Raw genomic sequence first — 24,269 nt, 5'->3', positions numbered from 1 at the left:
TTTCCCGCCTCTGACGCGTGCACCCAAGCGGCGACACCGCCGGCGTCGGCGCGGCTCGTGCCCCATCGCACCAGCACGGACCCAACACCTCGGCCCCCATGCCTCGGGTCGACCACGCACGAGCAGAGGTATGTACAACATCTTGCTTTTTGGTGGCATCAGGCGCTTCTGCCAGCGCTGCATATTTTCTGACGTGAGTTGCTCGAGACCCTCCGGTGTCAGCCTTTTCCCAGTAGATTGATCAGCGATAGCCAATGCCCCCTCCTCCTCCTCGGCGCGTGCCCCGCTCGCAGCAACTTTGTCATCGCCTTTCGGAGCGAATCTGCCCCACACTTGTATTTGTCGTAGCCGATGCTGCTGTCGTCTCGGCGTACCCACTAAATCCCCAGCACACCCATCCTAAGACTTCCCCAGTTGATGAGACTTTGATGCAGCGCGAGCAGGCACAAGCTGGCACACGCGCCCTCAGCACGGGCCCGCACAGCACAAGCGACACTGCTAGATTAGACCACTGCACAGCTACTACGTTTCTTAATGCAAGTATGTAAAGCGACCATGGTATGTATAATGTTTTTAAGCCTACATTATATGCAAATGAATGTTCCAAAAAGGAAGCTTCCAATGCTCCAAATAGTATGTTTTCCAATCAGGCCGAAATGATGGTCATGGGGGATCTGCCGGCTAGAATACCGAGATCCGCTTCGCGTTGGAGAAGCTGCAAGACACCGACGAATATCTGCTTCCTTCTGTGTTCTGCAGAAGGGGTCCGCCGTTCGATGTCAAGACCCCGAATGAAGATGTTTAAGCGTACGCTTACGTGTTCCAACTCCGACGCGAAACTTTCGGACTTTCGTGGCTTTTTGTCGCACATAGGATCAGGGTCCCCGTAGCCGACCTTCCGTGACTGCTGTGAAAGCCCCTTGTGAGAGCTGGGATCTGCTTTTCATACGGAAGCCACAAAATGGCAACTTCGGCGTACTTGGGTCTTTGCGATAGCCACTTGGCTACGGATTACAATGACAGGAATCGCAATATCGTCCAGTCGACCCTTCTCCCGCTCAGCAAAGGCGCCAACAACACCTTCCTTAACTTGCTAGCGCCTCCGCCTTCAATTGTTCATCCGCTTCTAGGTCGCATGAAGAGAGCATCTCTTCTACATACTTTCGATAATGAGATCAGGGCATGCATCCGACGCATCCGAGCGTTCGCTGCCAGAAATGAGGTCGAACCGAAGGAAAAGCAATCGGTATCCCGTCAAAGGGTGTCCGAGAAATCCAAAAAGCCGGATCCTTCGACGGTCCCACTTCATGCATCATCCAACATGCGGCGTCGGCTTCTCGCCACACAGCTGACCAAGTGTTGGGAAATGTTCACGCCACATGTTGATCCGCAATATGTGCACACTAGGATGGTCGAAGCCGGGGAGCTCATCATGGAGATTGAAGACTTCTGGCAAGTGGCCAATGCTGCATGCTTTGATAGGTTCCTGGAGAGCATCAAGAAGCCAGAGACGCCGATGAGTAGAAGTCGTCCGCAGTCAACCAAAGAGCAGCCGCTCAAGTCGATACCAGCACTATTTCCGGTTCCTCTTTCATCAGACGCCGATGCAAAGCGAGGGTATGCGCAACCTGCACCGTCCTCTCAAGCTATAACACCTGAAGCGCTTATGTTCCGAGCAAAGTATGGACAACTGGTGTGCGAGCTTCAGCGACTAAAAGGTATCGACACGTTCCTGAAGAACTCTCACATGGTGAGCAGTATCTTGCGGGTGCTTTCGGATATCATGGGCGTGATGCGAGAATGCGTGAAGTCGAGCAGCAGTAAAGAGGTTACGAGCCTGCTTTGGAAGGCAGGACAAATCATCAAGGAGATGTGCGACGGGTTGCGCGAGGCAGACTGGCTGGAGGAGGTGCGTTACTTTCGTTTCTGTATTCGGGCAAAAAATTGAGCCGACCCAACTGATTCGTCGGCATTTATACAGATTGCTGACTTGTTAGTCGAGTCTGTCACAATCATTGAGACATCACCGGAACTTTCAGAACCGAGATATTTAGGTTGGCGGGTTGACCAATACACCGTGATATACAACTGCCTACTGCGGACCGATGGGTACGACCAAGCACTGGACTTGATTGACGGCGTCATGAAGGACGTTGAAAAGATGAAAGAGATTCATGATCTCGTGGCGAACGTCAAGGACATAGAAGGGAACGAGAACGACCCAAAGACGGCAGATTGGCGTGACGTGATTACGCATTCAATGTTTCGACTGAATGTGTTAATGTTCGGTTGTGAGGTGCGAGCAATGGCCGATGGGAAGGGGAAGGAGATCGCGACCGTGGAAATTATTGTAAAAGCACCAAGCGCCCCAGGTTCTGCTATGGGATTTCGGCAACGTCCGAGCGTGACACAGGATAGTGCTGCCGATGACGGACCCAGAACATCTGTGCGAACAAGAACGCCTCTGCGGAAACTCTTTCAGGACTCGCCGATCCGGGGGGCAGCGATCTGGAAAGGACAAGAGGATCAGGAACACCTGCGGGGATCTTCGGTCCTCAATCTTAGCCAGTCGCAGCAAAGCATCGCTGGTCTGTTCATGAAGGGGCAAGGTGATGCATGGGATGAAAATTCAGAAGATAAGGGCGACTCGATGGTCAAACTAAGAGGAGGGGGTCGGAAGTTGGCTCGGAGTCTCTCGACAAGAGCCGTGGGACAACTCATCAAAAAGCAAGGATATGCTCCGGGTCGAAACATGATGCGTCCCGGTTCATTGTTCGATGAGGGCAGTGCACTAGCAGAAGGAACTGTCAGTGAAGGATTCAACGATCTCAGCCGGCCCAAGCCTCGGCAGCAGGTAGCAGCTTCCGCCAGATCGACTGGCAAGAAAGGCAAGCCTGTGGCACCAAAGCTTGATGAATCCGAAGAAGGCAAAGCCCGGAGACAGATCATGTTCGACATCATGTATATGCTGGCATCGTTTCATGGTGATAGGGACAGATTTCGGGCCATTGTCGAAGGACTCCACGCCCTATCATCTTCGACGGTCGATATGAAGGCAATCGAGCGCTTGTCGACGGACTTTGACCGTCGCCAGCAAATTCTCCTGATCCTGCTGGATGTTGGATTTGAAATTATTCTGCTCGACTCCGAAGAATTTCTCACACCATCACGGGTGATGGCCGCATTTACCACAGAGTTGACCCTTGGAAAGCCACCTCAAGCAGCAGAGCTCGCTCGTATCATGGTACACCATCGATGGACTGGATTGAATTTTGAGGACCTAATGTCATACTGTCGGAAGCTTTACGAGATGCATCAGTGGCAGCGCTTCAGCGTACTTGGACGTCTCCTGGACGATTCATTCCAGCAGGATCATTTTGGCAACAGTTGCTCAGACCTTGATCAAATGGCGACATCAAAGGAGTTAGTGCTGCGACTTGCCTGCATCAACTTCCACAACGTAGCTCATGCCGATCGAAAGGTGGCCTTCGGCGCAGACGTTCCGGCTTCCAGCAGATCGATGATGGCTCTGAATCGCTCGCGCTTCGAAATCTCGACGGAATTGCATACGGCCGCTATAGCTGTGCTCGATGCCCTTGCCGATTGCATCGAGAGTGACTCGCTCGTCACCTGGGCTCCAGGGCTGTTCGTGGGTACCGCCCGTCTTCTATGGGAGTATCTGGAGCCTATGCTCCGTTCCATCAATTCTGTGGCGGACGCAGCTCAATGCGAGAACTTGAATGGGGATAGTTTACTCATCATCCTGCTTCGCTTCTTGCACGCGGTCCTGACTGAAATGCCATTCGAGGACTCCCTTCTCCTCATCGATGTGGCTGGAAAACTTGCCTTGGTTCTCGAATGCACGGGCGACCTCGAGGAAGCGGTTCAGGTTCTGGAAGATATGGAGGCTGTCCTCAACTTCGCCCGCTATCGACTGGGAGAAAGCGCCGAAAGCGTCTCCGCCATCACGTGCAACCTCAACTTCCACCCTAACACCCATCTTTCCGACACGGCGGAGTTAATCAGGGTGGTTAACAGTTCGATCGATCCTACAGCGCCTCTCACGAGGAGCGAGAAACTGCAATTCTCGAGACGGAATCTAGCATGCGCGGCTGTCAGTGTTTACCGTCGGTTGTTCCGTTGCCGAATGAAGCTCTCCTATCATACACGAGAAGCGGAGCAACGGCGGAAAGAAAGTCAGTATGCACTCCTCACAAACAAGGTCCTCCAGGTGGACCCAGTTCTAACGACACTGAAAGAGGAGGACATAAAAAAGTACTGCCGGGAGAACTTGGCCTTGAGGGCATTATTGTGCGCGGCTCACGCTTCGGAAGGCTCAAACCTGAGCCGAAGCGCAAAGCATGACCTGCTTCAAGAGGCAACATCTCTGCTTCACCGGGTTCATCAAGATGAACGAAGGCTGCTACTTGATTTGAATCGGAAGGATGTACCGCCATCGACCACGGCCCTCTGGAGGTGTCCACCGCCAATCTTCGTGCGCAGGTCACCGACTTCGATCACAGTCCGACCGGTACATATGTTGGATGACAATAAGCAGCCCGTAATTCCATACACTTATCAGGTGTTCTGCCGAAGAGTGACTTCCGAAGTCGCAATCGTCTCCGTTGCGGATGTAGCCTATCTTGGAACCGGATCTCCTCTACCTACTCGAGGAACTACAACAAATCTGGAAATGATCGTTTCGGGGCTGACGCCCAATGAACGCTATGTGTTTGCCGTTGGCGCATACGGAGAAGACGGGGAGATGCTCGGGAAGGGTGTGGGCGAGACCAGCAAGCCTATCGTCGCATGTCTGCCACTTCCATTGCTGCTATGCTGGGGTCAACTTTCCAGCATTGCGCAAGAAGTGCAGTGGAGCACTGTGGCAGATGGAGCTCACAAGGTGCTAAGCAAGCAATACATCTTGTGGCTTGCGCCTGATAATCGGTTGCGTCGCCCGATAGAAGCCGATCCAAAAACTGGTATTGGATTTCAGGAGGAGGAGGTATTCAAACTTCACGAGACCGACCTAGACGCAACTGCACCAGCAATCATTCGGGGCTATATTGAAAGCATATATGCAAGCATCGATCGGGCGTTTGCCTCTACGCAAGCCATTGTGCACTCAGATATGGAAGGCGCGAGGGATACCTTGAGCGCGCAAATGTTGCGATTGAGGAGCTGTCGGGAGCTTCTCGTTGCCTTAAAGCTTGCCGACCGTATTGGGGACGAGAGATTGATGCTCTTATCATCTTTCAAGTGCCATGAGCTACTCGTCCCTCTACTTCAATGTGATGACGTTGCCGATCCCACGAAGTTGCAAATGCGCCCGAAAGATCCGGCTCCTTTCCCGTTTGTCACTCAAGTTCTCCTCGCATGCCACCGCACATTCATACGATGCTCCGCCATCCTTGGCAACGATCGCGCCCAAGGAGTTCGCGATCACTACTCTTTCGTTGCATTCCACCTTACGCGACGCTTACTAGCAGGCCGACGGACTTCTGATATCCAAAAAGCCGTGCAAGTCGCCGAGGAAGCACTTACTCTCATTCGCTCAATCGTGGGCGTTGATTGCGAAGCGCGCATCATGAGTTCCAACTCCCTCGAAGAAGAATGGCTAGGATCCTCACACAAATCTGTCAAGCGCTTCATCAGCAAGAAAAAGGGCAAAGGCAAAGCGCTAATGACCGAATGCCTTTTCCACGCGCTCCTTGCTGCCTCGCATAACTTCAAAGCGGGATACGATCTTAGCAATTCGAGGAGACTCGAAAGCATTTGCGAGTACTTCGACATGGAGATCGGAAAAGCGCACCTTGCCACGCAGGCCAGTGGGCCTGCATCCCAGCAAGCAGCGTCGGCGCGTAAGGCCATGGATGCCGCCTCCACGACCCTGAGAGAGATTCACATGCTTTTGACCCAAAGTGGACCTGACGTGACGATGGAGAATCTAGCTCGCTATCGCAAGAATCCACGATTCGTTGAGTTGATGGCCTTCGCGGCCGCGTGGTGTCTTGCGGCAGGCCATTTTATTGACACGGCGATTCGGATATGCTCAGATGCGGAAGATTGGACTGAGAAGCGGAACTTTTGCATTGTGAATTTCGATCAGCTGATGAGCTCTGAGGAGGACGAAAAGCAGAAGGACGGTTGGTGGAGCAAGAAAAAGAAGAAAGGCTTGTTTTCGGATAAGACGGCTGGATTGTCGATCGCAAAGGTTGATGATAAGAAGAGGGGCCGGAAATCGCAAAAGTAGAGTCGATTAGTTGCATACAGTATCCATACGGTGCCACCAAGCACTAATACATTAACTCTAACTCATAGGGAAACACTCAAACCACCGGGTCCCACCAAGGTTCAGGAGAGAGCATCCCGTGAACCTAAAGGGCCTGTGGCTGATGCTAGACCGCCATTTGATGACGAAGGCGAGATGCCTGCTAGTAAACATGCGCCGCCAGAAATCAAGGAAATACCATCGACCCCAGGAGACGACAAAGCCGCTTCAAGCGCATCAGGCTCCCGCGGGAGCACCGCCAGCCAAAGAGAAAGGGAACAATCGCAAGGCAAACGAGAGCAATCCCCCGGCCGAGAAAGCAGATCTCGCGCTGGAAGCGCGCACTCGGCCAAGTCTCGAGGCGCGGCACCGGACGGGGCAGATGACGCTCTGGCCCGCAAGCGACAGCGTAACGCACAGCGCCAGGCGTATCTGGCCGGTATACCTGCAGCCGATCGGGACAACGTGGAACGGGCCGCTCGGATTCTCGACAAGTCCTTGAGTGCTTTCTGGCACTACCGCCGGTATACTCGTCGGTTACGATTAATTATCAACTACGAGGCACCTGCTCGGTCCCGCTTGGCGCTGATACATGGGCTGGCATGTCTTGCGCACTTTTCGAGGGATACCGTCGGGAAAGATTTTGGCCCGGAGGCACATGTTCGGGACGAGCCGTTCGAGCTTCGCAAGTGTGGACGTATCTTGCTCACAGATCTGAAAATTGCTCATGCCAAGGCGTCCAAACAGGCTGGAACGACAGATGCGGCATCCATATCCAATGACAATTTCCGCTTCATCATGGACGCTTACCAGGGCATCGTTCAATCCGTCGTCATCGGATCGCGAGTAGGGGAATGGCACCAGGTGTTGGACAGCTGCAAACATCTTTGGAACATGCAGCAGCGACTTCTCAGGCGCGGAGTCCTCACCGGCGCCGACTTCCGCACAAACCATATGTGGAGGGCGTGGTGGATTATCGGTCTCTGTCTCCTTGACTTCTTACAGGATGTGAGAATTCGCAATGCTGACGACGAGCCCGATGTTGGAGAGGCCGTTCGTATGCCGTCATCACGGCCTTCGACGGGACGGTCGTTCATGTATCCATCGCGGCCCGTGACAGCGACCTTCCGCTCTGGGAAGAATCAGCGGCACACTTTACCGTTTCAAACCTACTCTGAACTTTGTTCAAATCAGTACGTTGCCGGCTGGTCGGATCAGCACGGGGAAGTCCAGACCACACTTGTAGATTTGCAGATGATTGCGTCGATCAACTTGTTTGCGATCGAAGCGATGCATATTGCCTCTAAATATCACCGCGTCATGGAGTTCGGGCTGAGATTCGACCAAGTCTTCCGAGGAGTCTATGCGCCCTTCTTGAAGCCCGTATTGGCGACGGCTGCCAGGAGCTTTGAGCAACTCTACGGTGACGCCGCCTTCTCCGGGCCCGTCTTTGATCAACTCGCAACATGGCTAGCGTCCTCTCAGTCTCACTCGAGTCCATCACGCCTGCATTGGATTGCCCGCGGGCTCTCAGCCAAGCTCGAACTGACCATGGCCGTCACCGGCGCAACATCCGACGCATACGGTGATCTATACGTCGCAGCGGCTGAAGCGTACGAGCAGACCCTCAAAGTGTCAAAGAAAGTCCACAGCCGGACGATGGAAGCCATCACCAGCTACGAGTACGCAAAGCTACTACACACCCGGAATGACCATGAATCAGCCTGTCTGTTCTGGTCCAAAGCAATCGACGCCGTTTTCGGCAGCCAGCGTGTCGTCACGCATTGGGTGCGGCTGTTTGCGGGTACTGCGAACGACTGGGATCTGAAGCACGCTGCCCATTTCGCGACCATGGTCGCGCGGGCTGGAGGGCTCAAGAATATTGCACTGGCCGCCATGTCAGCCACCAAAATGGTGCAGACATCGTATTTGACCGTCAATCTGGATAAACGGTTATCACTGGCATCGTTCGCGGCTAGGCTATTTGGGGTCTTGCTGAGGGGTCACGCATCCCACCCGACCGACCCTCTATTACTCGCACACTACAGTCCACCCTTCGTCCTTCCCTACCTCAACCTTTTCTCCGATCCGCAACGGCTAGACCCGCGGGAAATGGCCACATCGCTCACATTCCTCGCCAAAGAACTCATCCGCGCCGAAAGGCCCTGGGAGGCTCTCCCCCTCGCCTGCCTCCTCGACCACCTAGCCCAAAACATCTTGCTCTCCTCCCCACTCACCTGCGCCAGCCTCCTACTCAAATCCGAAGCGCTGATCCAGATGGGCGCAGTCTCAGCCGGCCTGGACTGTATCCTCACCATTGCGTCCGGACGCGCACTCCTCAGCGAAGACAAGATGTTCTATACAGCACCCGTGAGCGGGGCTGGCGCCGCGCTCCCCGCGGAAATCAGGTTCGATGAGACCGCTCATGTGCTGGACTGGGTCGTCAACCTCCGCGTGGTGCGGTATATCGCAGACCATGTCATACCCGACAAGCTCGCGTTCTTCATGGGGCAGGAGACGCTGAGAGAGTATGAGATGTGTCGATGCAGGATCCTTATCAAACTCGCGCATTTGGCGGGACTGAATGACCCCACCGTTAATGGCAGCAAACTAAGCATGTTGTTGCATCAGAACCTGCCTCCCATTGGAGAAATCGAGACTCTGCCCACGGACGGCCGGCGCGGCTCGGTTGTCGGCGGTGGGACCGAGTCGAGTGATTCATTCACACGGTCAGGGTCGACGATCAACATGCATATTCCGTCGGGCGCCGCGCAGACGACGACGAAGCGGGATGCGCAGGCTTTACTCAACTCGGTTCTGTTTCGTGTTGATGCGGTTTTGGCGAAAGTGATGGCGGATCTCGATCCGAGCGAGAAGTTGGTGCATGATTGGGCTCGGTTTCATCTTTTAGTCGAATGTGCGTCGTTAGCGGGACAGGTGCATCTCCTGAGATGGAACCTTGGCATGGCCATGAAATGGTAGGCTTTTTTCGTACGTTGGCCTTATGTGATTCACCTCTCACCACCGTCTTCCACCATGCACAGCTTCTCATCGATCATCACAACACTCGAGCAGGCAAGCAAATTCTCCCCGCATCGCGTAGACCACTGGTGGCAACTCCACACGACCGATCAGATTCTCACAACATCACTCATGGACGGAAACTTCACAACAGTAATCCTAATCGGCGAATCAGCAATCACATCCGCGAAATCGCTCAGTTCAACCCCCTTTAAACTAGAATTCGCAAATCTGGTCTTGTCGGCCGAACGGCACAGCATCGTGGCGTCCGGGGCAAACGCCGAGGACGATGCCTTCGCTGAGAAGCTGACACAGTTTGAGAACGATCTAACGACCGCAGGCTCACGGTATGGCTGTGAACGAATCCTAGCACGGGGTTGGGAGGCCCTCGGCGATTCATTGGACGCAATCGAATCGAACGACCTCAACCGCATCACCAAAGCCTACACGAAAGCTGAAGAGCATCTCAAACGTATCCCTGCGTACACGACGACCCGCCCGTCAGGCTACAGCGGCAGCATCCCGCATCTAGCCGTCATCCAAGCCAAGCGGGCCTTATCCATACTCAAACTTCCCGGAGGAGACGTCACCCAAGCCGCAGACCTCGTCGACACCGCGTGCACGTCAGTCCAATACCTCGTCAACCTCCCCTCCACATGCACCACCTTCCTCGCATTAGCCAAAGCGACCGTGACGGCCGCGGCAAGATTGCAGAAGCCCGTACCATGGGAAACACTCGTCACCAATTACACCACCCTCCTCAAGGCCCTCACCACCGAGGGCGAGTACCGCCACCAACCGCTCCAGGAAACCTTACTGGGTCTATTACGGCTGTACGCGGAGCGCGCGAGGGGGCAGATAAACGAGGATATGAGGACGACGGTGGCGGTGTTGGGGTCGCAGGCGGGGAGATGCGGGGTTATTAGGGAGGGGGTTGAGCGAGGGAGTTTGGTGGTGGAGGGGGGGAATGTGAAGGTGCATGAGGCGGCGGGGTTGACAGTGAGGGAGTATCATCATTGGGCAGCGACGCAGACGGGGGCACAACCAGACAGCCTGAGCAACGCAGTTTCCCTCCTATCACCCACCCTCCCCTCGGAGATAATCGGCGCCGGCCTTGCCGCCTCACCACCACCAACCGACACCAAGCTCAAAACCACCGATCTAATAACCTACATCACCACCCTCCACCGCCATGCCTTCCTCATCCGGGGTACCCCCGACCCCTATCAATTCAGCATCGCAAGCCGTCTCCACCGCGCGCACGCTTTGATGGCCGAGCAATCCCACAGCAACGCGTACACGGCAGAGATGTGCGTCACCGATAGCAATGTGTCGGTTATAGAAAATGTACCGACGCGTGTTCCGCAGTTCACATCGGAGGGCGTCAAGAGCGATGCGTTGACATTTACGTGGTTGCCCGCTGACACTGCGACGCGAGAAGATGGGAAGACGAAAGACGTGAAAGAATCCGACATCGTCGGCGTATTCACATTCATGGCCCGCCGCGGCGGGAGCGCGAAGGGCAAGAAAACCTCCCCCGGATCCAAACCCTCCTCCTCCCGCTCCGGCACATCAGGCGGTTTAAGCGCGTCGCTGATTGCGCACGTTATGTCGGTTCCGGGTGCGAAACTACAGACTGTCGGCGGGATTATGCGGAAATTGGAGGTGTTGGGTGATGGGGACGACGGTGAGGAGGGGTTCGAGGTGGAGACGGGGGAGATTTGGGCGAATGTGTTGGGGACTGTGAGGATCTTGTTTGGGGTTGATGAGGAGGTTTGTATTTGGAATGTCTGTGAGGCTGGATGATGCAGTTAGGGAATATGCTAATTGGAAACGTTCGCCTCTCCATCCCGTTCATCAGCTTCCGATCCCCGAGTACACCCCAGAAACACGTTCAACACTCCTCCAAATCTTTGGCATTCCACTCCCTCTCCCCTCCCACCAGATCATCTGCCGCTCGTTCCAGATGACGAGGCCACCAAGTCCCAAACCAAGCAGCGCAAAAAGCGGCACCCGCACACCCGCGTCCACAGGCGCGCTGGCGCTGCTGGAGTGGCTTAAACAGTTGATGGCGCTGGCCGAGTCGAAGGAGGGTGGGGAGACGGGAGCGGAGGGTGACCGGCCGGTGAGCCGGAAACGGAATAAAGGGCAGGGGTTGTGGGATATTGCTGATGAGACTGACCCCGTTCAATAGGCGGCGGGGACGATTTTTATCCACATTTCTGTATCTAATGCTTATTGTCTGTGTAATAGCCATTGACAAAACTAGTATATTACAATTGGTTCGAAAGTTTCCGACGACCGCGGCGTTCAGCCCTTCAGGACCTTATCCAGCTTCTTCCCCGTCCCTTTCAGCCGGCTCTGCACCCTATCGACCTGCTCATCCACTTCACCCAACAGACCATTCTGCAGATCCAGCTCGTGGCCGATAGCGACCCCGATTTCTTTCTGCCGCCTGATGATCCCTGATAGCGAGTCCAGCGCGTCGTCTTGCGTGGTCATTATGTCTTTTTGTTGGAGTAGTAGTTGTTGTGGATCTGCGGATGACGCTGTTGCCGTTGATGCGGAATGCGTGCCGAAGCGGCGGGAGCTGGAGGGTGAGGAGAGGAGGGACTGACGATCGAGCGCTTGTTGTGGAGTGAGGCCCGCATTGCCTCTGCTGGGATCACCCACAAGTGGGTTCCTACTCGAGGCCGCCGATGACATGGCGAACGACGAGAGAGACCGCGCGATTCCCTCTATCTCTCCCACCAAACCTCCCAACAGATCCTGTCGACGCATGAGTTCTCCTTTTGCCAACTTTTCTGATGGTAAGGATGTAGTTGAATGTACGGTTAACGACTTTTCTAACGCGTCCGTTCGAGACTCGAGGCCCCTCAACCCCTGTTTGCCTGCGACGCCGGCGCTCTGAGCGCCTTGGACGTCGCCAGCAGCGGCACAGCGATCTCGCGTCGTGACATGGGCGCGAATGTCCCTAGTGAGCGACTTGAGGGCGTGGTATTCGGTCATCCATTCGGCGGGAGTGAAGGAGGTGTTGGGATTGAGGAGCGTGGAGGTTGATGAGGCAATGGAAGACGTCCGGGAATGGGTTCCGTTGACGCTCCCGGCGTCGGCGCTTTCGCCTCCAATCCCCAAAAAGCTCATCCACGCGCCCGTCCGTCTCCATTTTGGATCGTTACAGTACAGGATGCTTCTCAAGAACGCCTCGAGGCCTCTCCGCCTCTCTTCAATCTTGACCGGGTCTGTCATGGTCGATCCAAATATCGAAAAGTGCTTTGGCGGGAGAACGATGCCTGCTGGCGGCTGACCTAGGTCAGCAACGAGGGCCGCAAATAAGGCCGCAAACTCCGAGTATCGTTTGTTCGTCGTCCATGTTCGGCCGTTGGTGCCGCGAAGAGAGACGGTGTAGGTGGTGTGCGGGGTGGGAGCAGTTTGGTTGGTGGCGGTGGGAACCGATATGGAGGTTATCGGTTCTTTCGACGACATTGTGAACAGACCCTGCTGCGTTGTGCTTGGATAACGAAAGAGGTGGACGTTTAGATACAGTAGCTGGATATTTCCGACAGCTTTTGGCAAACGCAGATCACCCTCCTCCTCATAGGACGAATGGGGCCTCGAGACGGCAGGTCCAGCAACCACTGTGGGCGACGGGTGGTGACGTGGGCGCTCCCCAGACCGGAAAAGCAGACGGCGCATATAAACACCCCGATGCATCACGTGGCAAGATGCGCTTTATTTGCTGTCTTTTCTCTCCTTGTATACTGTACAGTACGCGGCAAGCAAGCTCCTTCCGCGTAACCCCCAAACCACCCCTCGCCTCAAGGTGCCTGCACTTGCAGCAGCATCGCAGAACACAAAGGAAACTCTCGGCAACGCATACCTCAACAACGACAACGAGCGCACCCGCCGGCTGATTCCAAGCCTGCCTGCAACCCCATTTCGCATTCGCCCCGGTGTCACTCAACCCCCATCTATCACCCATCTTCCCTCAGATCCAAAAGAACGCGCCCACCCGGCACCACGATGGACAAACTCAAAGCCGCCTTCTCACAGGCCTTCACAACCTCCTTCAACCCAAAGTCACCTACAGGTCTCTCCTCCGACAGCATAGACAGTGCACTTCAATCCCATATGGTCTCGAAGCTGCGACCCTCGCGGCCTCCACTCGATAAGCGCAAGTTCAGTAGTCTCGCCGTCGAGAATGTTATTGAGCGTGTTAAAAGGGTGTTTGAGGAGAAGGGAAGGAGTGAATTGGCCGATCTATTTGAACTTTGTTATCCCAATACTCTGGATACGACGGTGGTCCATACTGAGGTGGAGATTGAGGGGGGCAATAGACAAGGCGATGATACTTTTGTCATCACGGGAGATATTCCGGCTATGTGGTGAGTACCGCGAGCGTGAGCGAGCGCTTGATTCGCGCAAGGGAGCCTGCGACCTGGAGCGAATGCGGACTGCGCCGAGCGAAGCGAGGAGCAGGAATGCTTGAGGCAGGCGAGTTGACGGTCGATACCCAACAGCACATTTCGTCTCTCAGCGAAAGTCATTGGAGGGCAGTTCGAATCCTGATGGCGGACTTGTTTTTTTTCGCTTTTTTCTTGTGTAGGTTAAGAGACTCGACGAACCAAGTGAACCCATACCTCCCTCTCGCCAAAACGCAGGCCCCCATCCGGCACATGCTCCTCGGCCTCATAGCGCGTCAAACCCGCTGCCTAAACACCGACATCTACGCGAACGCCTTCAAAAAATCCCGCCACCAATGGGGCGAATGGGACAAAGACCTCGTGCACCCCAAACTCTCCTCGCTAGCTTGGGAAGGCAAATACGAGCTCGACAGCCTGTGCGCTTTCCTGAAGCTGTCGAACCGGTACTACGAGGTGACGCGCGACACGTCGTTTGCGGATGGGGAGTGGACAACGGCGGTGGATGCGGTGTTGGGGGTGATGAGGGTGCAGCAGAGGGGCACGTTGGAGGAGTTGGAAGAGCCGGCTTATTCGTTTGTGAGGGTGGGGAATGTGCCGATTGATACGTTGATGTTGGATGGGAGGGGGCCGCCTGCTAAACGATGTGGTGCGTACCATGAGGAGCCGCGTTTATCACGATTCCTACCCAGATCCTCATCGTTCCCTCGACTTTATCCTTCCAGGCCTGATAAAATCCCCCTTTCGCCCCTCGGACGACGCCTCCACCTACCCCTTCCTCGTCCCCGCCAACGCCATGGCCGTCGTCGAGCTCCAGAAACTCTCCGCACTCCTCACATCCCTCGAAGCCGACTCTGCAACCCCGTCATCATCACAAACGAGAAGTTACAAATCCCTCGCGGAAGAAGCAAACAGCCTCGCGAGCGAAGTGAAAGAGGCGATATATAAACATGCGCTGGTGGAACATCCCCGTTTCGGGAAGGTGTTTGCGTATGAGGTTGATGGGTTCGGCAACGCGTTGTTCATGGATGTAAGTTGCCATCATCCCCCAATAATCCATTCTTCCTTCCCGACCACTCACACACCCACTCCCATACGTAACAGGACGCAAACATTCCCTCCCTCCTCTCCCTCCCCTACCTCGGCTTCCTCCCCGCCACAGACCCGGACTACCTCCGCACGCGCACCTTCATCCTTTCCGACTCGAACCCTTATTATTTCTCCGGCAGCGCGGGCAAGGGCGTCGGGGGGCCGCATGTGGGGCTTGGGTGGATTTGGCCTATGGGGATTGTTGTTCAGGTATGGATTTTCAAATCGTGGGTATTGAGATGGATGACGCAAACATGTTGAATGGCCTCTCGTGGCGTCATAGGCACTGACGACAGCGACGGAGGATTTGGGTTCGGACCCGGAGGTGCAGGCGTGTGTGGAGATACTGGTCAAGTCGACGGCGGGGACGGGGTTTATGCATGAGAGTTTTTTCATGGATGATGTGCAGAAGTTTACGAGGCCTTGGTAAGATGGGAGGAGAGGAGATGCGCTTTCCTTTGTTGATGTTGTGAAATGCAAACATACTGACCGCACATATGGAATCAATAGGTTCGCGTGGGCAAACTCCCTCTTCGCCGAGCTCCTGCTGAAACTCGCAGGTAGCGACGGGACGGTTGATGAGCCCGGAAGCATCAATGACGCCCCTACTGATGCACATTTAGCGGCCGCACACACCGCTGTCGGTGCTGCGACGACGTGTTCGACGGCGGGGGAAGAGGATGCGAAGATTGTTGGGGAGGATGTGCCTGAGGCGGGTGTTGATGCGCCTTCTGTGTGAATGAACGTTTTTGGGCAAGTATTCAAGGGTCATCACGGACCCCGTTTTGGGTCTGAGGAATCTTTTTGGTCAACAGCATGCACCTTGGTCCCACATGGCTCTTTTGGGACAGTCTCTATGTTAAGGGGATCGCGGTGTGGGAGACTATGTATATGTTGCTAAGAGTGATCTCATAGTACGCCGCGAATAAGCAAGGGGGTGTAGCAATAACTCAAGCAGTCTACATATCTACTCTCTGCGTTTGAACAGGTAGTGCACGACGGGCCATTCATTCCCGTCGTTGTAGCCGAACGTTTCCTGAAAGCAGGTCAAGCCAGATCAGTCTCCAATACATGAGCACAGGAGGACACCACGGCCACAGGACCAACTCACCGCAACAGCAAGGTAAAACACCCTCCACCGATTAAACCACATCCTCGCCGCCTGCGCACTCCCATAACCCCCCTCGAGAACCTTCATCGCCCTCTCCCTATTCCCATCCAAAAGCTTCAACCACTCCTCACTCGTCCTCGCATAATTCCTCCCATTCACCGTCCACCGCTCCACAACCTCCACATCCTCCTGGAAATACGTAAACAGATCCTCGCACGGCATGGTCCCGCCCGTGAAGAAGTACTTTGCCATCCAGGAGTTGTCATCTTGGGTTTTGAAGTCGTAGGGGGTGGAGTGGTGTGCAAAGACGTGGACGAAGAGACGGCCTGTGGTGGGGGTGATCCAGTGGGAGATTTTGCGGAGGAGGGCGGAGTAGTTTTTCATGTGTTCGAACATTTCGATGGAGAAGATTCGGTCGAAGCTGGGCGTGTGGGGAGGATCATAATAAGGACCCCGTTGCGCTTTCGACAATGGGTGATGAATCGCATTTTCAAAACTCACGTCCTGTCCATCTCGAAGGTGTTCATGTCAGCAGTCAAGATCTCGACGTTGGTCAACCCTCGCTCAGCGGCCATCTTCATGATCCATTCGCGTTGACTGGCTGAATTGGACACGCCCGTGATTTTCGAGTTTGGGAAGCGCTGTCGATGTTTTCGAAAATGTTGATTTAGAACAATCGGAAACTACTACTTCTGCTGATGGAACGTCTCCATGTGTATGCCATACCTTTGCGAGGAACAGAGACAAGCTTCCCCAACCACAGCCGACATCGAGGACAGACATCCCATCTTCCATCCCGGCGCGTGCAATGTACAGTTCCAACATCTTGTCCTCTGCCTCATCCAACGTTGTGGCTCCTGCCGAAGCAAAGATTAGTCAACCATCGACCCATCGACCATCATCAACCCATCCAACCCATCGACCATCTACCATCGACCGATGAATATCAACCTTCCACCCATCAGCCCATCAACGCATCAACCATCAACAATTCAACCAACATGGAGCGGATGGTTGAACGATACCCTGCTCGCGCCGCTCGCGAGAAGGATATTGAGCTGGTGTGTGATCCGCAATCCAAGGCCTCCGGCCCAGTAAGCTCGGCCTCGCTTCGTTTGGCCTCGCCGCACTCAAACTCGCTAGACAGACCCTCCCTACGCTCGGACGCTCACCATCCTCAAACAGACAACAACTATACTTCAAGTTCTTGCCCAAACACATAGTAAAAAACTCCGAAGGCACCTCATAGTGCTGCTCGTTCGCTTCTTTCGTGTTTATCGCAATCGCTTCCTTTTCCTTCAAGGACTTGATGTATTCTTCCTTCTCAGCAGGTGTAACAGCGGATACTTGCGCAACCTTGCGGCCCAGGAGGTGTCTGATACCTCTGCGGGTGATAAAGTCGGGCAGGTAGCCTTGGTCGAGGAGCGGCTCGTAGATGTTGGAGAGCGCGACCATAGTAGATGGTTATGCCGAGCAAGGAGGTGATAAGGAGCGGGGGCGGATGACGACGACGACGAAGCAGTTTCTTTTTTTGAGTTCTGAGGTTCGAACGAGGAGGGCTCTCAACTCGGAGTTGGTTCTCTGGCTTGGGGAGGGTTGTTGGTGCAGCGAACGAGGTTGCCCTTTTGAGGACACACAGGGCTCACTTGGGGAAGCGGAGAATTGAACTCGGAGCGCGTCGTGACTCATGCTCATTACGCGCTGCGATCGGACATGCGCGATCCACAGGAATCTCACAGTCTCGATGGAATGTGGACGTTGCTTTTCAGATTGCTCATGAACCTCTCCGAAGAACTCATAGAAGCTACGGCCAGATATCCCCGATCCACTCGCTACATATACAGCAAATACTTCGCAAACACAGTACTGCACAACGCTAGATGCGTCACAACATCATACGCCGTCCCAACGCTCTGAACCCAATGCGAGACCCCTTGCATTTCCCATCAACACCTGAGAGACGGCTCGGCACTCCATTCCCTAATCCTCTTCACAAGCGAGCAATCACTATCCCACAAAGTGATGTAGACCAAGTGGAGCAGAAAATGGCCCGCCTCTAACATCGCTAGCACGTTCTCCCACATGGAACTTGGAGCCAACCCCTGATCTTTGATGACGATGAACGCCAGCAGCGCCGAGAAGAGATCGCTGATGAAATAGTATCGACGGCTTTCCAATTCCTTGGCCGTGTACTGCGTTCCCAGGCCGAAGAGAACCTTGATGTGCAAGATGGCATGAGTAGCTTCGCTGAGCGCTAAAGTCAACGCAATCGGAGCGGTGACGATGAACAATCCGTAAATGACAGCTAGGCTGCAGAAAGCGACGTCGTCCAGTGCCAGTCGCTTGCGGGGCGATTTGATTGCCATTTGCTTTGCTTGATGGGATTCCTTCCTCGACATTTTCATCGCTTTGCAGATTTCGCTGATTCGCGGGATTGCGCTCCTATCTTAGCATTCCGACCGCACGCCGTTCGTCTTTTTTGACGGTCCCACCTCTGACGGCGGACCTTGCTGACTTCTCTCCACCTGGGTTCCATGACTTCCCCTGATAGCATTGATGATCCTCATTGAACCATCCCCACTTTCCAGTCTCGTATCCGTCGATTCAATCCCTAGCCCTGAAATGTCTGCCGTATGCGTACCTGTGGAGAGGTCCAGTGACGACACTCTTACCTGCCTCTGCTCAACGCACGGAGATGGTGGAGGCTGAAATGGTCGGCTCCATCGCGAGAGCGAGAGCATGAGTGTTGACTCTTTGCGTTTTTCCCGCCATGTGCAGGACTCAGAATGAACTTTTCTTCCCTCGCCAGAGCACTGCTATGCATTCGTGACTGTGGAGGTCTAGGTCCTTTGGTTTGAAGTCGAGTTTCGGGTCAAAACGCGTGGTAGCTGCTTACGAGAGGAACGCCAGCTGACGTGGACAATCGGAGATTCTGAGGTTCCATCCTGTTGACCGGGGCCCCTTCGAACGAGCTTACGAGCAACTCGTAACTGCACAAGGTTAAAGTTCTTCTCGACATGCTGCCCCGGCCGGAAGCATTCCCAAGGTAACAAGTGTAAGCTTAAAACGTAGCCCCAGCTTACTCAGCTTTAGCTTTGGTTTAAAGTTGCCGCCAGAATCCAGACCCCGGCTGCTTCTGCACAGGGAAACCGAGCTGGCTACTATGATGCGATATCCTTACCCAACCAGAAAAGATCTTTTTGCTGATGCGGGCACCCAGAACGTGATGCGGGCGGGATTCTTTTGGGTCCTTGGCATGGTGGCCCTTCTATACCCGCGCAATGCATGGTTTGCTCGGAGTAGAGCACGTCGCTACATCGTTCACTTTTGCCTCCATTTTTCTTGCATACCTTCGTGTCCAAGCACCCCTGCATAAAAGAGCGGCGGTCATTCCCCATCCTCTCTGAGATTTTTCTGCATCGAGCAAGATTGCAGCGTGAACACACCGTGCCTATCCTCCTATCGTCCGTTCACTCAATCTTCGCTTGAGGTCCTTTCCCTAAACTTTGATCTATCCACCGCTCATAAGAGCTATCAAGATGCAGTTCACGACGACACTACTCCTTTTAGCGCTATGCGCAACGTACGCGTCCGCTGCTCCATCATTCCGGTCGCCATTCGCGCGCCCGTTTGCTCGATTCTTCGCCGCGCCAGAGTCAGCCACCAACCGATGGGAATCGCGGGTGTATCGGCAGGGCATAACGCGTGAAGTCGCGATGAACTTTCTTCAGCCGACTGGACTGGCTGGTGAGCACGAGAAACTGCTCCTCTTTCGGAGTGAAATGTGAATATGTACACGTGAATGAAACGCTGATCGCACAACTATCTCATTCTAGGTCAAAGCACATGGACAGGATCTGTTGATTTCACGCTAAAGATCTGGGACACAGGATTCTGCACGCACATCCAACTCGTCAACCCCGCCACCATCGTCTCCTCCACATGGACCCTGCACATCACCCTACCAACCGGCGCAAACCTTGTGAACAGCTGGAGCGGCGACTACACCGAAGACGCGGACGGCGACGGTCAAACATACACCGTCACACCCGCCGAGTGGAACGACAAGATCGTGCCGGGAAGCAGCAAGACCACTGGATTCTGCGCGGATATGGACGATGGGCTGACGACGGCTAATCTCGAGACGCCCGAATTCGCGTTGCAGATGGTTGGAGGCTCGTCAGATTCGGTGAGCACGCCGTCTGAAATCCCTGTCGACACGCCCGTGGCTGTACCGACCCCGAGTGTTCCGTCGACTCCGGTGGCTGCTCCCGCCACCACACCAACTGCTGCACCGGCTACGCAGATTGATAATGGCCCGTCCGTTGGCACGCCTCCCACTACGACTTCTACCCCAAGGACTACACCGTCGGCCGTTGCTACCCCCGTGACTGGACCCACCCCGGGTAACACTGCTACCGCTCTCGCCAAACTCAAGGCTGGAAAGCTTTTGGTTGGGTACTGGGGACAAAACACGCCATTGTAAGCACATTTCTACTCGTTACCAAATTCGTTCATTGCAACGTCCTAACTTCCATTTTCCCCCTCTCAGCGGCACATCAGGCGACGAACTCGAAATCGACGACTACTGCAACGGCCCCTACGACGTCATCAACGTCGCCTTCGCCAACGTCTTCCGCAACACCGAAAACACCATCGACATCAACCTCTCCTCCCACTGCGGCGAAGCCTTTCCGGGCAGCACCGTCCTCTCCTGCCCGCAGGTCGGCACCGCCATCAAGAAATGCCAGGCCCTGGGGAAAGTCGTCATCCTATCCCTCGGCGGCGGGCTGGCGTCGGTGGGGTTCACAGATGCGGCGGATATCGACCGGTTTACGAATGCGTTGTGGAATATGTTCCTTGGCGGCACGGATGCGACGTTCGACAGGCCGTTTGGAAAGGATGTGGTGCTCGATGGGTTTGACTTGGATGTTGAGGGGGGGAGCGATTATGGGTATGATATCTTCATGCCCAAGATTACCAGTCTGATGAATGCGAGTGGAAGGAAATTCTACGCCACTGGTGAGTTGCTATTCCTCTCTTTCGCGTAACCAAGGGTTTCCGATCCTCATCTCTTCCGTTCCATTTTAGCTGCCCCACAATGCTTCTTCCCCGACGTACTGCAAAACACCGCATACGCAAAGGGATACTTCGACTGGCTCAACATTCAGTGGTACAACAATGCGTAAGTCTCCTCACCACATCCCATCCTTCCGTCCTTGCATAACCTCACACACACAACTTTCTCCTCTCCCCCAGATGCGGCAACTCAGCCTTCCCAACCTCCGCCTGGAGCGACGCCGTCACCTTCTGGTACAATTGGGCAAACACTGTCTCCGTCAACCCCAACGTCGGCCTCCTCGTCGGCGCACCCGCATCGATATCAGCCGCGTCCGCGAGCAGCTACGTCCCGTTGACGGCGGCGGGTGCAACGACGCCGAGTATTGCAAATATTGTGAAGGCGTGGAAGACGAGCTATTCTGCGCGGTTTGGTAGGTTGAGCCTTTGTGCGACTATTTCCGCTGCGGTGGGCATCGGTGGACTTATCAATCTCTGTTAATGCCAGGTGGAGTCATGCTATGGGAAGTCAAGACCGCCGCACTCAACGGTGATTACGCAACAGGCGTCCGCAACATCCTCGGCGCTTGAACCATCAACGTATGTGAAATACGCCACCGTCCATTCTCCGCAACCAACACCGTTTCCGTTTCGGCCGCCTGAAATAACCTCGCCTTCGGCCATCCACCTTGACGTGACTCGTTATGTATCCCGCGTACTTAGTGTGTTTTTCCCTGTATATCTTTGGTTTTCCGGCTGTGTGTCTTCTTACCGTTTACATGGGGATGTTGGGAAGCTTAGTTTCGCAGCATGCGGAGACGCTGCGGTTCGACTGTTGTGATTTACAAAAAGACGTATAGTGTTGTAAATGATGAAATATATTGTGCCAGTATGCAAAACAGATATGCTATTTCTGTTTCTTCCGATGCGGTTGGGGTCTTCCCTCTTCGGGGTGCCTTGACGGAAGACTTTCAACGAGATCGCCGAAATCTCTCAACCACGGGCAAGCAGTCAGTCGAACTCGACGAGATCGCGCTGTCGAAATGCCTGGGCAATACCCCCACTCACTCCGCTCAATTCTGCCCTTCCCTTTGCAGACGCCTGCCCCTCCAGGTAAGATTGGACACCTATGTACCAGTGCGGAGCAGCCCGAGAGCACATCACCGGTCTTGGCGAACGAGAAAGGAAGCGGTACCTGCCCCCATAATCTTGAATGACCCCCACAGCCTTGTTTTTTTGACATCTACAGTACATTACTTTGCAATCTGCTCTCCACATGCACTCATCTATTTGACATGATACGTCAAGTCGATGCATTCGAAATGAAATCACAAGGCCATGCAAAAACGGGGCTTTTCTCATTTTCTTTTGGGTCTATCAAAATCTGGAGAGCAAGATCATCGCCGCATGCATCGCCGCATGCAAGAACATCCCCAATCCGAAAAAAGGCATGAGGAAAAAAGAGAGAGAAATGCCCAGCGTATCTTGGTATTGCTCGTTGGTGATCTATTTGCGGAGCGAACTTCACAGATCTTCTCCACGCTCCATGCCTATACGTTTTCTTGCTCTCTCCACCCGCCAGCGCCTCAGCCCCTCTTCATTCCCGAGTTTGCCGTCCTTTCCCTCGCCCAGATCCTTCGGTCTCAGGTTTATAAAAAGGTGAGGTCCCGAGCCATCTGTCCCTTCCCAACAGCACACCACATCACATCGCTCATTCCGTCTGCGGAACTTCAAAACAGTATCCCCGATCGGCGGCCAACAAACAACGAGCAAGAATTCTGGTGAAAGCTTGATACTTCACCATGCGGTTCGCAACCTTCATACTCGTCCCGGCGTTAGTCGTCCTGGCGGCTACCACGGTTTCGGTGAGAGCACCCACCTGTCCATGTGGATTCGCTTCCCTACGTCCGCCTTTACTGATGACTGACTGACTGACTTCCTTCATTCTTCCAATCGCAGGGTCTCCCCCAATATCCCGTCGCGGGCGTCGCCGGCGAACCGAAGAGAATCACAACGACCGCGACGATGGCAGGCACCACAGCGACCGTAACTACCACGCCCACGCCCACCAAGAAAGCCGAGGACGCCGATGTCAAGAAGGATGACGCGGCGATTGCAGCAGTTACGGCGCATATTCAAGCCGCTGGAACTCCCGCTCCCGACGTTCCAGCTCCTGCTCCTCCCGCCGACGCGCCAGCTCCACCGCCCGATGCTCCTCCCGCCGACGCTCCGGCTCCTCCGCCCGATGCTCCTTCCGCCGACGCTCCAGCTCCTCCGGCCGATGCTCCTCCGCCTCCTCCCGCTATCCCAGCACCGGCACCCGCACCCGATGCTCCTCCCGCCCCTGGCCCCGATGCAGGCGCTCCCCCTGCTCCCGCCCCAGCTCCCGGTCCTGACGCAGGTGGTCCTCCCCTACCTCCCGGCCCTGACGCAGGCGGTCCTCCTGCTCCTGGCCCTGGCCCCGCTCCTGCTCCTCATATGCCCGGCTCCGGCGCTGCTCCCCCTGACGGACCTGGCGGACCTGGACCTGCACCTGGACCCGGAGATCATCCTGCGCCTGGACCCGAAGATCATCCTGCACCTGGACCCGGAGATCATCCTGCACCTGGACCCGGAGGTCCTCCTGCACCCGAAGGTGGGCCTGGCGGACCCGGTGGACCTGGTGGTGCTCCCGGCGGATTCGATGGAGGTGCTCCCCATGCCGGACCTGACGGACCTGGACCTGCACCTGGTTTCGGAGATCATCCTGCACCTGAAGGGGGGCCCGGTGGACCTGGTGGACCCGGACCTGCACCTGGACCCGGAGGTCCTCCCGCACCCGAAGGTGGGCCTGGCGGACCCGGTGGCGCACCCGTAGGCGGACCCGGTGGTGCTGCTCCCGGAGGTGCTGCTCCCGGTGGTGCTGCTCCTGCCCCTGCCATAGACTTTGGACCCGACGGATTTGGTGGCGGCACAGGCATCTTTGCTCCCGGCGGAGGCGGTCTCTTCGGTGGCGGCGGGGCCCCGTTCGGTGCTGGCGGTGGCGGTGGGGCTGCACATTAAGATATGCTGACCGTGTCGACACGAGTAGCGATGGTGAGCTGTAACATCTCGTTTTCATCACACGGCCGCGACATTTTCCTAACCGCCCACTTCCGTCCGTTTTTAACTCTAGAAGTAAGCAGACCTTGGTAATGAAGAATGGTGGTCAACGTAGTGTAGTCCCGTTTGCCCATCTAGACATTTGTCGTTTCGTTTTTCTCGATGTTGTATGTTGTTGATGTCTTTGTACCATAAGAGTTTTGTTCGCAAATAAGAC

At 55.0% G+C, this 24,269-nt stretch overlaps 6 protein-coding genes across 6 annotated transcripts; 3 read left to right on the top strand and 3 right to left on the bottom strand.

The window, feature by feature from the left end:
* The first annotated feature begins 894 nt into the window (after nucleotides 1-894).
* EV422DRAFT_575872 (uncharacterized protein) lies at nucleotides 895-11,504 on the top strand. Its single transcript, XM_053073219.1, has 5 exons — nucleotides 895-1,909; nucleotides 1,982-6,249; nucleotides 6,322-9,249; nucleotides 9,316-11,084; nucleotides 11,154-11,504. The coding sequence occupies exons 1-5, from the start codon at nucleotides 962-964 to the stop codon at nucleotides 11,351-11,353; spliced, it is 10,113 nt and encodes a 3,370-aa protein (XP_052929500.1). The 5' UTR covers nucleotides 895-961; the 3' UTR covers nucleotides 11,354-11,504.
* A 1-nt stretch (nucleotide 11,505) lies between these two features.
* EV422DRAFT_515051 (uncharacterized protein) lies at nucleotides 11,506-12,935 on the bottom strand. Its single transcript, XM_053069299.1, has one exon. The coding sequence runs from the start codon at nucleotides 12,776-12,778 to the stop codon at nucleotides 11,603-11,605; it is 1,176 nt and encodes a 391-aa protein (XP_052929499.1). The 5' UTR covers nucleotides 12,779-12,935; the 3' UTR covers nucleotides 11,506-11,602.
* A 156-nt stretch (nucleotides 12,936-13,091) lies between these two features.
* Nucleotides 13,092-15,707, top strand: EV422DRAFT_150370 (uncharacterized protein). Its single transcript, XM_053064879.1, has 6 exons — nucleotides 13,092-13,677; nucleotides 13,899-14,362; nucleotides 14,439-14,743; nucleotides 14,818-15,012; nucleotides 15,086-15,228; nucleotides 15,313-15,707. The coding sequence occupies exons 1-6, from the start codon at nucleotides 13,316-13,318 to the stop codon at nucleotides 15,539-15,541; spliced, it is 1,698 nt and encodes a 565-aa protein (XP_052929498.1). The 5' UTR covers nucleotides 13,092-13,315; the 3' UTR covers nucleotides 15,542-15,707.
* A 62-nt stretch (nucleotides 15,708-15,769) lies between these two features.
* On the bottom strand, nucleotides 15,770-17,368 carry EV422DRAFT_563841 (S-adenosyl-L-methionine-dependent methyltransferase; the record flags this gene model as incomplete). The annotated part of the gene is made up of 5 exons (XM_053072117.1): nucleotides 15,770-15,838; nucleotides 15,914-16,334; nucleotides 16,415-16,554; nucleotides 16,640-16,770; nucleotides 17,086-17,368. 5 exons carry the CDS (start codon nucleotides 17,366-17,368, stop codon nucleotides 15,770-15,772), a joined length of 1,044 nt encoding a protein of 347 aa, XP_052929497.1.
* A 339-nt stretch (nucleotides 17,369-17,707) lies between these two features.
* On the bottom strand, nucleotides 17,708-18,758 carry EV422DRAFT_515046 (uncharacterized protein). Its single transcript, XM_053069298.1, has one exon. It carries the CDS (start codon nucleotides 18,316-18,318, stop codon nucleotides 17,860-17,862), a length of 459 nt encoding a protein of 152 aa, XP_052929496.1. The 5' UTR covers nucleotides 18,319-18,758; the 3' UTR covers nucleotides 17,708-17,859.
* A 231-nt stretch (nucleotides 18,759-18,989) lies between these two features.
* Nucleotides 18,990-21,924, top strand: EV422DRAFT_515045 (glycoside hydrolase superfamily). Its single transcript, XM_053069297.1, has 6 exons — nucleotides 18,990-19,660; nucleotides 19,750-20,395; nucleotides 20,466-20,935; nucleotides 21,005-21,098; nucleotides 21,173-21,405; nucleotides 21,480-21,924. Exons 1-6 carry the CDS (start codon nucleotides 19,453-19,455, stop codon nucleotides 21,560-21,562), a joined length of 1,734 nt encoding a protein of 577 aa, XP_052929495.1. The 5' UTR covers nucleotides 18,990-19,452; the 3' UTR covers nucleotides 21,563-21,924.
* Nucleotides 21,925-24,269: the final 2,345 nt, after the last annotated feature.

Source organism: Fimicolochytrium jonesii, assembly GCF_025526975.1.
Source record: "Fimicolochytrium jonesii strain JEL569 chromosome Unknown EV422scaffold_2, whole genome shotgun sequence".
NCBI lineage: Eukaryota > Fungi > Chytridiomycota > Chytridiomycetes > Spizellomycetales > Powellomycetaceae > Fimicolochytrium > Fimicolochytrium jonesii.
This window is presented reverse-complemented; position numbering and strand designations above follow the sequence as displayed.